Here is a 12,017-nt window from a genome sequence, read left to right as displayed (position 1 = left end):
TAACCAGAAATTCCCATCTCATAAGGGCAGAATCTAGCCTCTCCTCCCACAAGAGTGCAGACCACAAATCTTCTTAATGTGAAATAACTGGCCTGAAGCCCAAGTGTTTAAACCAGAACTAATACACTTTTAGAATAAGACACTGAGACTTCAATCAGCAATTTCTAACTTAGAAGGTTGTAAGCTACCTGTCCTGCCATAACAGTGCAGACCACAGACCTTTTTAATGTAAAACAAATGGTCTGAAGCCCAAGTGCTTAAACCAACAGGCTTAGAATAACAGTTACAATTTAGTCAGGCTACTACTAAGCAGTAATAAATGCAGCAGAATAAATACAATTGAGTAATTTTAAGAAGAGGCAAAAGCAAAATAAGGTAATAAAGTAGGAAGAAACACAAGTACAGTAAAAGCAGATGAATAAAGTGCAATTTTTTTTAAGTAAAGTGCAAGGAGAGAGGAAGTGGGTTCGCCTTCATAAATGTTCTCCCTGTATTAAGTAGAGTGAACACTAGACTGGCAGGGGTGTCCTAGATCAAATTTACAGTAGGGGTGTGCAACTGCAAAGCCACCAAATATAACCGCACCACAAGAATAGAGTGGAAGGGGGGGAAACAGTTTCAGGACAGATGAGAACAGAAAGCAATGCCAGAAAATATATAAAATAATTCAGTCATGCAAAATTAAGTTAAACAATTAAATAGAAAAATAAAATACAGTACTATCTTTAAAACTGCAAGTTTGTACTTAACTTCAGCTTTTAATACAGTTGATTGTAGCCAGCCAAACCACTCAGATATCGAGCAGAAAATAAATTCCCAGCTATGTGGCTAACACTTAAAGCAGAGAGAAACCCTCTAGGCTAAGAGTTAAATATAGAATAACAAAGAGGTGAGAGCAGCAATGACCCCCTCTATAACTGCAGAGGGACAGACAGACCACAATATTCAGTGAAACAATTATGTAGAAAAAACAGTTTCTGGACAGATGAGAACAGAAAGCAGTACCAGAAAATGTATAAAATAATTCAGTCAGGCAAAAAAATATTTCAGTCAGCCAAAATTAAGTTAAACAATTAAATAGACAGAAAATAAAATACAGTACTATCTTTAAAACTGCAAGTTTGTACTTAACGTTAGCTTCTAATACAGTTGCTTGTAGCTAGCCAAACCACTCTGATATTTAGTTCAGTAAAGGCTCTGTCTGCTTCATGAGACCATTGCACTTGGAAAAGAGCTTTATCCTTGTGAGGTCTGTCAAAGTACAGACAGGCAGACAGTAGTTGCAAAATTAGGCACAGCTGTAAAGTTAATCAGAAGAAAGAGTGGTCAGACTGCAGCTAATGCTGCATTAGGGAATCCTGCTTTGAAACTCTTTTACGACTTCAGCTTCTTTGTTTGAAAAATTGCACTTGCAAGATTTTATTACTTCTGCTGAGAGAAAGTCTTAAAAACTGTTGGTCTTGATTGTTTAATTTTTGCAGACTATTTTCTTGTGTACCACTTAGTTTTTTTTCCCATTTAAACCAGAGCATCCATGTGATAACTGTCCTTCAGAACATATTCATGAGGAAGGACTCCTGCATTGCTCTAAAGCAGATATATAGAAGTAGGTAGTGTTTGAGTTCTGCAGCATAGGACAAGTGGTAAAAACTTTACTTTGTCTGCCATTGAGAAGTAGTGTGTTTACATTGAGTAAAATGTAAAACAATTTATTTTTGCTATTGATGTGTGCTAAGGAGTCTCTTAGTGTTGTTTGTAGTGCTGTCAGAAGATACATTTTGTTTTCCTCTAAAAATATGTTAGCTATGTTAATGTGCTTAATGTCATTCTGATGTTCATCGTGCATACAGCTGCAGTCATAACAGATGGGTTCTCCTGCCGTCAGGCGGGTCCTCGGTCGGCCGAATTCCAAAGTCTAGGTCCGGCGTCGGTTGTCGTCGCTTCTTCCCTGATGTCAGTGCAACAGGGGTATAAAGGAACCAGCCGACGCCATTTTCTTCAGTCTTTCTTGCCGAGCGGTGCCCGAAGCAGAAGCAGTTCGCAAGTGCCGGTCGGCCAGCTCCTGAAATTACGAAAATTTGAAACCGAAGTCTTCTTGAAAGCTAAGTACCCCGTTGGGGAAACTTTTCTTGCCTCAGACCGATGTCAGACAAAGTTAATAATTGTATTTCATGTGGGAAGCAAATACCGCATAAGGATTTCCATTCCCTCTGTATACCTTGTTTAGTCCCAGACCACGACGTCTCGGTCTGTCGCTTTTGTGCTACATTCAACAAATGCACCATTAAGCGTCGGGCGGAGTTCGCCCAGCATTATTTTGGAAAAACATTTAACTATATTATGTTGTCGGATACTCAGACTCCAGTTTTGTCTAAAAAATGCAAAGATAAGGACCGACACACGAGGTCCGCGGCCTCTACCGACACCACGCCAAAGCCGACTACACATGGTCCGGTTCTCAGCGAGGCGCCTACACAGCCCCTGACTACCTACGACACTTCATTGGTGGTGTCTCCTGTGCCCGAGGTCGCAGGCTCCTCGGCCCACACCCCGACTACAGATACCGAAGCCACTCTTGGCGTTGAACCTCAAAATGTGGACAGGTCTACCTCCACTCAAGGTGTCTTCAGACCTTCCTCTTCTTTCTCCATCAAGGCTTTCACTAAGTCTAAAGCAGCCATGCACTCTAAGAGACCAGCTACACAGGGCCCATCTCCAGGCCCCATGCCTAAAAAACAGATGCTTAAAATGGCTGAGGATTTAATTACTCTTATCAGGGGTTCTCAACCCCCACCGGACAAAAGGCCCAGAGTGGAGGAAGAATCCCCCTCCTCTGTTCAGGGCTCCATTATTTCAGAGCACTCTGATGATCAGGAACATTCTTCCTCCCCTTTTGAAGACTCTGATGCAGAGGAGTCTATTCCTTCTGTATCCCCCCCAGAGGATTACTCATTTGGGGAAACTTTGCATACCTTAAGGGAACACTTCCACTGGGAAGGCCAAGATTATTCAGATTCCAAGAAAAGGCTTAGGGAATTTCTCTTACTACCTCAGCACAGGCCTCTGGCTATACCTCCTGTCTTGAACATCCTAGATGATGTTTACTCGGAGGCCTGCCTTAACCCGGACTCTCTGCCTCCAGCCCCAGTTAAGCCTGACAGGTACTACAGGGTTCCTGACTCACACCAATTTCTATACAAAAGCCATGCTGCTGACCCAGAAACCATCTCACAGGGCCCCAAGGGAATTAAGGCCTCCACTGCTAAAAATCCATTACCTTCCGAGAGAGATTCCAGATCCTTAGAAAGGTGGGGAAAAAAGGTATATACCTCGGCTACCTTAACCATGAGGGTCTTAAACTGTCAGTTCCATATGCTAAAATACCAACAGTTTTTGTTATCACAATTGAAAAGTAAAATGTCACAACCTGAACAACCAGACTTGAAGGAGTTGCAGGATTTGATGCATAGTGCAGAACAAGTGGGTAAGCATACCTTACAATGTGGTTTTGATGCTCTAGAGGCCTTATGTAGAGCTGCTGTTACAGGATCAGTCATACATAGACATGCCTGGCTCAAGGAACAAACCTTGCCTGATCATGTCAAAGCTAAATTACTAGATGCCCCTCTTCAAAAGGATGTATTATTTGGTGCTAATGCTGAGGAGGTATTAAGGAAAATGGAGGAAAAGGCTAAATCAATGCAAACTGTGAAAGATTTTCTACAGGTACAACCCCCACGTTTCAATAGAAATTGCCCTTCCAAAAATTGGTCCTTTCCAGCCACGGACAGACCCCAAAGAGGCAGATACAGCCGCCCGAGGGGCAGAGGATAATCCCAAGGATCGTTTAGAGGCAGACAATGGCAAGCTCCTACACAAAGAGGTGATGAGGATAACTCGCAATCATTCAGAAAGCAAGCCCAATGACTTTCCCCTTTGCATGCCAAGCAAGACTCAAATGGCAGCCCCCTTAGGAGGAAAGCTGGCATTATTTTCAAAAAATTGGCATATTGTCACAAAAGATAAATGGATCCTGGACATTATAAACAGAGGCTACAAATTCCATTTTCACACCCTTCCAAAAATGAGAGGCATGCCAAACCTGCCACACAATCAAAGGGCAGAGGCACAAAGGCAAATTACAGATCTCATAGACATGAAAGCTATTCAAGAAGTACCTACGCACGAACAAGGTCAAGGTTTTTATTCCAGGCTATTCCTGGTACCAAGGAAGGAAAAGACTGGAGACCTATTTTGGACCTATCCATCCTAAACACATTTCTACTGCACCAAAATTCAAGATGCTCACTCTACAGCAACTTCTTCCCATGCTGGGCAAGGAGTCTTGGCTGGTAACATTGGACCTCAAGGAGGCATACCTGCATGTCCCAATCAGACAAAATTGCAGAAGATACCTCAGATTTCTTGCAGGTTCAACCCATTATCAATTCTCTGCATTGCCCTTTGGCTTATCTACTGCCCAGAGTATTCACAAAATGCCTGGCATCAGTAATTGCCTACTGCAGACTTCAAGGGATACAAATATACCCCTATTTGGACGACTGCCTGATCCAAGCGGACAGCAAGCACATTCTTCTGAAACATCTGGCTTATGTAATAATGTTGTTGAACTCTCTGGGATACACAGTCAACAAAAAGAAATCAAGGCTAATACCCTCTCGGAAGATAATTTTCCTGGGTGCCAACTTGGACACAAACACCCAGATGGCCTACCGCACGCCAGAGAAGCAGGGGCAACTAACTCAATACTTCAGAGCACTAGCAAATTGCACCAGGCTGACTGCAAGGAAAATCCTGCAGGCTCTGGGATTCATGGCATCTTGCATCTTACTAATCCCGTGTGCAAAGCTGCATATGAGGAAACTTCAATGGTACCTGAAAAACATATGGTCTCAACACAGCCACAGTTTGGAAACAATAATACCACTAATTCCATGTCTACAAAAGGAATTTCTGTGGTGGGCTCAAGCATGCCAAACAAACACAGGTCTTCCATTCAGCAAGCCTCAAGCAAATCAAGTCATCACAACAGACGCCTCGGACTACGCATGGGGGCACACATGACAGATCGGTGCATTCAGGGCAAATGGTCCCAAAAAGAAAAGCACCTTCACATCAATCAAAAGGAAATGCTAGCAGTAATAAATGCTATTATAGCTTTCAAGGACCTTCTGCAACCAAGTCAACTATTGATAAGAACGGACAACACCACAGTTATGTGGTACATAAACAAACAGGGAGGAACACATTCATACCCCCTATGCAGACTGGCCATGTCACTTTGGAACATGGCCATGGACTTACAAATCGAACTACAAGCACAGTACTTGCCAGGCAAGGAAAACACGCTGGCAGACAACCTAAGCAGAAATATGACAGATCCACACGAATGGAAGTTGCATCCAAAAGTTTTTGCAGAAATAACCCAAGCATGGGGAAGGCCAGACATAGATCTCTTTGCCTCCCACAAAAATCACCAATTGACAAAATTCTGCTCAAGGATTTTCCATCCAAAGGCCTGGAGAGTGGATGCTCTCTCTTTCAGTTGGACATCAATGACAGTTTATGCCTTCCCACCTCTTCCTCTGCTGCCCAAAGTTCTATTGAAAACCAGAGCAGACAGACCAAAGATGATTCTCATTGCTCCGGACTGGCCAAGACAACACTGGTACCCACTCCTGAGGAGCCTGACGCATTCCCCACCATGGACCCTGCCTCTAATGCCTCTTCTTCTGACTCAGCACAGCCTCAAAACTCTTCACAGCCAGCTAAAAACACTCAATGTAGCCGCATGGAAGATTCCTTAGCATCACAACAGACCCTACTCTCCAAGGAGGTGCAGGATGTCATTTTGGAGGCCAGAAGGCTGTCAACTAGAAAAGCTTACTCCGCAAAATGGAAACGGTTTTATGTCTGGAATGAGAAAAAGGGCCAGGATCCTGGAAAACTGAATTTACCTCAAATACTACAGTGTCTAGCTGAGCTGCTAAGCAGTGGACTTTCATTCTCCTCCATCAAAATCCATGCCTCAGCCATTTCTGCAGAATACAACACTGAATCCACCCTTATTCTCTCACCCTCTCTTAAGACAGTTCCTCAGAGGGGCTAAGAATCTAAGACCCCCAAGGAAACAACCAATACCTGCTTGGGATCTCAATTTCATTCTGGAAAAACTGACCTTGCCTCCTTTTGTGCCAGCTGCCTCATCAGATTTGCAATATTTGTCCTGGAAAACAGCTTTCCTTCTGGCTATTACCTCAGCTCGTAGAGTTTCAGAAATACAAGCTCTCATGGCTGTGCAGCCTTTTATCATCTTCCATCAGGACAGAGTTTCCTTACGAACCAATCCGTTCTTTATGCCTAAAGTGGTATCCAGGGTAGCTTTGAATCAGGCCATACACTTACCTACCTTTTATTCTAATCCTCAAAACAAAGGGGAGAGATTACTACATTCCTTGGACATCCACAGACAACTCCGTTATTATCTGGACAGAACAAAGCCTTTCAGAAAATCAGAACAGCTCTTTGTGTCCTATGCTGTAGGAGCTCAAGGAAAGCCAATTTCGAAACAGACAATCTCAAAATGGATAGCCCACTGCATACGCTTTTGCTATTCTTTTCATGGCAAAACTGTACCTACAGGCATCAGATCTAACTCCACAAGGGCCACAGCTACCTCTGCAGCTTTCCTCAGAGGAGTTCCTACCAAAGATATTTTGGAAGCAGCCACTTGGAGTTCTGTGCATACCTTCTCCAAGCACTACCACCTACCATTATACTCCAAAACTAGAGCAGGCTTTGCCACTGCAGTCTTGCAGGGCATCCTGGCTCCTCCTAGTTCCACCTAGTGCCTACCACCCCTTTCTTAGCTTTGGGATTCTACCCATCTGTTATGACTGCAGCTGTATGCACGATGAACATAGTACAGTTTTGTACCTACCATAAATGTAGATGTTCGAGTGCTAATACAGCTGCAGTCCAGGTTTCCCTCCCTCCTTCCCCTCTTGGGACAGGCCTATAGGCCAACACATCCTCATACAACCTGATTGGGGTATTCATTTATGGTGTATTTGCTTGCAACTACTGTATTTTGATTATATTGCACTGCTTTATTACACAAATTTATGTATTGCCTTCCTTCTCGGGGCACCTGACATCTGGGGCAAGAAAAACTGAAGAAAATGGCATCGGCTGGTTCCTTTATACCCCTGTCGCACTGACGTCAGGGAAGAAGCGACGACAACTGACGCCGGACCTAGACTTTGGAATTCGGCCGACTGAGGACCCGCCTGACGGCAGGAGAACCCATCTGTTATGACTGCAGCTGTATTAGCACTCGAACATCTACATTTATGGTAGGTACAAAACTGTACTTTTTCACTAGCTGCAACATTATATTGTATTGTGTTCCAAAAAAGGGCATGTTTTAGTACTGTGCACTTTCAAGGCTACTTCAAAAACCTATATGCTGCAGTCTCCCAATTTTTCATTGGTTTTAAGTATTGTGTAATTGTTGTTCTGTGTAATCTAATGAAATCTAGGTTTGTAGAAGGTTTTTATGCAGTAGTTATCAAATGAACTGTTTGTGCCACAGCCTGCATTCACCCTCTACCCCCTTAAAATCGGAACTGTGTGCACTAGGACATGTGCCATTACAACTGTGGAGGCTACTGGTTCTACTTGGGTATGCAGCTACCAGTCTACTGCCTGTCAGTTTGCCACTTTACTTCTTCAATTTCTTTCTGGTTTGACTCTTCTTTTTCCCCATGAACCCTGCCTTTAAGAGAGGAGGAAGGTTCTGGAAACTTGTTCTACTTGACCGTGTCTTTTACTGTAATATAATGTCTCGTTATCTGCTCATTTCATTTTTGAATGTATACATTCTGCTTTTCATACTATGTTCCTCTGTTCCTCCTTAAACCCTACCTTTCTTTTTGTGCTATCCACTACTGTCCAGACATTTTGCTTCCTTCACATAGTTGGCCTGTTTGTTCCTCCCTCTCCCTAGGAGAGTTGGAGTGAGAGTCAAGTGCTCTCCAGCTTGGGCAAGAGCCTTTGGCCCATTTGTCCCATTGCTGGTGGGTCTTATCAGCCCATTCGAATTCTCAGGGAGGCAAGAGCCAGACAGTAGGGAGTGAACGAGACTGCTGGACATGGTGAGCTCCCCTCCCTTCTTCCTTGTGCACCTAACCCCTGGAATGGCTTAGAGCTTTGTTAGTGCTGCCATTCTTAAGTAACTTCCATTCTTCCACCTTCATGTCTATTCCCAGCCCTTAGGAATTAAGTGCTCTGCAGGCTTAAGCTCTGATTACATCCCAGGTGACTCAAGTTTCAGTACTGGTTTGGGCACTGAAAGAGCTGGGCAGTGGTGGTTGGTAGTGAGTGACATTTGTCAGCTCACATGTCCTTGAGGGAGGGAGATGGCGATCCTGGTAAGGCAGTGGCCACAGGACCAGGAGATGTATGCTTGATGATCCAAAGCAGGGAATTTTACCCCTTTTGGGGGGGGGGGTGTATGTGTAAAGACAGACACAGACAGGGAGGTTGTAGGACACCCCTGTGGTGACATAAGAATATGTGTCAGCCACTGGGGCACAGTTAGAGACAAAAGAAAAATGCCCTTATTGCTGGGATGTTTGTAAGGACCCAGATACCACCAAGGCTGCTTGTATGATGGTTCACTTGGAAATACCTAACAAGTGAGAACAAGTAGACTACTCTGATAGCTGGGAAGGTCAGTTGTCAGTAGACCATTGGGAAACTACACAGAAAGAAAATGGTGATTGTGTTAGATGTCCATATCCACTAAGTGCAATTGCTTATTTTCATTGTGAAATGGGAGCACCTAGTGGTTTAAGTGACTTTTTCAGAGTCACATGGTGTTCATATAGATGTTGGAAGGACTCAAACTCCAGATTTCTGCTTATTAGAATCTCTCAGCCTTAATCTGGAATACTGACAGATACATGGATACTTATTTGTCACCTCTTTTCTCTCTCCCCTGTTTCCTCCTTTTTTGGAGGTGGTATATCCCATACGCATTTGTGTCTGATTGTAAATGAGATTAATTTTGACATGCTAAATTCTACTTGAAACTGTTGTATTAGATTAACATATTCAAGGCTAAGTATTTCCATTACATTCGTAAGTATAGTTTTGACAGCAGCATGTACAGCGGCAGGAGAGAATCCTTTCTTTAAAATGGGATCACTTAAGCAATGTACCTGATGATGTAGTGGTTTAAGCTGACATTCAACATTTTTTTCTTGCTCGTTATTGCTTCTACTTTACTTTGAGTCCCAACATTCAACTCAAAGAGGTTGCAACTCGCTGAGTTCAAGTCACTGGGGACTCCTACTGACAAAAAAAATGTTAAAGAAACTGTAGGGTAAGCCTCCTGTCACTTTCTCCATGGGGGGGGGGCAGGCAAGCCCCCCACTAAACTTTAATATAGTGTCTCCAAAATCACACAGACAGTGAAGAAAGTAAGAATTTCAACAAAAGGAATTACTGTCATACCAGATTCAGAAACTGCACTGGTAGGGATTCATGAAAAACAGTCTGGGAGTAAAAGGAACCTTCTCCTTTTTACACTTGACAAAGTATAGGGAGTCCTTCCTTGAAAATGGTACTTCTAATTCTTTTTAGTCTTTCATCAGCTTGGACACCTTGTTGCTGAATCTTTTTAGTCATCTTTCATCTCTGTATCCGAGTATTCCCATGTCATACTTCCATTCTGCATCCGCTTCTCACTAGTGACTAACTTAAAGCTCCTCTGTTAGCAAATAAGCTTATTTTACTTTTCATCCCATGTGCTGCATCTTTTGTGAGAACTACCAACATTGGCCTGCTACAACTCGGCATATAATTTATGATAATTAAGGCAAATTCTTTTGCCATAGTACTAATATTTGTATTAGAGGCTGCATAAGGACCATTTTCTGTTTAGTGCTTATACAAGAGCTCCAGAGTAAGTAATTGGCTTCAGTGGATGAGACCTGAATGCAGCTGTAGTTGTCATTTAGTGGCAGCCTGCCACACTGGCATTCATCTTGGAATATCTCTGTGACCTCGCATTAACCTGACTGTAGAGTGAGGGGATCTGCTACATGGGAAGGTGTCATGCTTTGGTTTGTTAGCTGTCTTGTTTATGTCCCAGAAGTAAAGGGACTGTGCATCAGCCCTCTGCAGCTTGTAGCACTAACCTGAAAAAAAAATGCATTCCAACCTCCACCTGTCAGCGAAGTAAATTTAGTCTAATAAACTAACATAGTCGATTTTATGTTGTGTTGAGAAAGAATCTTGTGGATTTAAAATTTTCATTATTAAAGTGTTATTAAAGCGTTTATGTTCAGACTCCTAGCTTTTTCTTTTATTGTACTGATTCTTGCTTGTTGAGGTTCTATTGGCTGCCTGCTGCAGTTTTTTGCTTTGGTTGCAAATAAATTTAGTCTAGTGCCTGAAGTGTCCGTTAGTTAATATGTAACTCTAAGGCATGCTACTGAGTGATTTATATTGTTGAGCCCTGATCTGGTTCCACAAGATCTCCTTTTATTAACATCAGCTGGGAATTGTGCATAATTGATTATGGTCCTCTAACTTGTCATTCACCCCGTAGACGTTTTGTCATGCAAGCTCTTTGGAACTGAATATGATTTCTCTACTTTGGAAATGTTATTGTTAGAGTATCATTTCTTTATACTGAGCCCATTCAACTCCATGTTTGCTATTTACTACTGCTTGAATGCCTTCTTTGGTACTGCTTTTAGGACCTGTCCATTGCTGATGATGCACAAAGACCAGAGTTCCTTAATTGCAGAGGAAGAAGTGAAAATGAGTAGAGTTGAGCCTGACTGGAATTGCTTTTTGTGTTCCAGTGCTATGGTGTTTTACTTAAGTTTTGACTCTTGATACCTTAGCAGGCGTGTACCTTGTACAGTTTTACAAGGCGGGTATCAAGTTGTTCTTCAGCAGAGTTTTGCATTTAAACTGTTTTGGATGTTCTAATATTTTCTCAACTGTGGTTTTCTATTTCATAGGGTAGTCCTGTTCTTGGACTGTACAAGTTCCATGTGATCATAACAACATTTGAGATGATTCTGGCTGACTGTCCAGAGCTGAGAAAAATCCACTGGAGCTGTGTAGTTATTGATGAAGCACACAGACTGAAGAACAGAAACTGCAAACTCTTGGAAGGATTGAAACTGATGACTCTGGTGAGAATTCTTGTGCTTGCAGCATAGAAACTAAATTTTTAAGACTGAATAAATATAAATACATGTTTCAATTTGGTAAAGGTATAGATATGTATTTTTCTGTAGTGGCATTTCTAAATTTGGATCAGAAGATATGAGGACTTCTACCATAGGTAGCTGTTGGGATTTCCTCTTCTGATATTTCCAAATGAATACACATATGTAGATTTTCTCATTAGTCTGCTTACAGAAATGCAAGTGTCTCCTGTTGCATGCTATGGCATTTGGCTTTGGGCTAGGAGGCTACACACATCCTAAGAGGCACTTGGTTCTTTCTGATGCGAACACATTTTGAATGACAGCCCTAGCATTCATTGTGGAAACTTTCCCTGTTCTGTGCCTAAAACTCCCAAGATTTCACTTGTTTTGCAATAGATAATAAGCCATTGCACAAATCAACACTGCTTTCCTCTGTCTTGGAGTAGAACAAAACCTGTAGTATTTCTGTTATGTACCAAAGCTTCTCAGCCAAGCACTGGAATGAAGGAAAAACTCTGCCCTCTCACAACTCTTGTCTTGGTGGCAGATCCCTAGTACAGGATCCAACATGATGATCTGTGGCTGACCTTAGATTAGTCTGAGAAGGTCAGCAAGTAAGAGAGCTGACTTTAAGCCCATCATCATCTTAACACTTATAAGGCAACATTTCCGTTTGAGGAGTTGAGCATGCACCCATCATTGTGCAGCAGTAACAGGTCCATGTGCAGTGCACCCCCATTAACTGGTGCAACCTGGATGTCC

General features: G+C 42.6%; 1 protein-coding gene across 3 annotated transcripts in view; it reads left to right on the top strand.

The window, feature by feature from the left end:
- The window catches only part of CHD6 (chromodomain helicase DNA binding protein 6), a 2,211,516-nt gene that overhangs the window by 678,650 nt on the left and 1,520,849 nt on the right, over positions 1–12,017 (top strand). For all 3 annotated transcript variants that reach the window (XM_044090190.1, XM_044090189.1, XM_044090188.1), the window contains one exon: positions 11,061–11,237. In XM_044090190.1, coding sequence (XP_043946125.1) covers positions 11,061–11,237 — 177 coding nt within the window. The remainder of the gene's footprint in view (positions 1–11,060; positions 11,238–12,017) is intronic.

Source organism: Protopterus annectens, chromosome 12.part0 (assembly GCF_019279795.1).
Source record: "Protopterus annectens isolate FY-2018-M chromosome 12.part0, PAN1.0, whole genome shotgun sequence".
Taxonomy (NCBI): Eukaryota; Metazoa; Chordata; order Ceratodontiformes; family Protopteridae; genus Protopterus; species Protopterus annectens.
The sequence above is the reverse complement of the archived record's forward strand: the minus strand, read 5'-3'. Positions and strand labels throughout refer to the sequence as shown.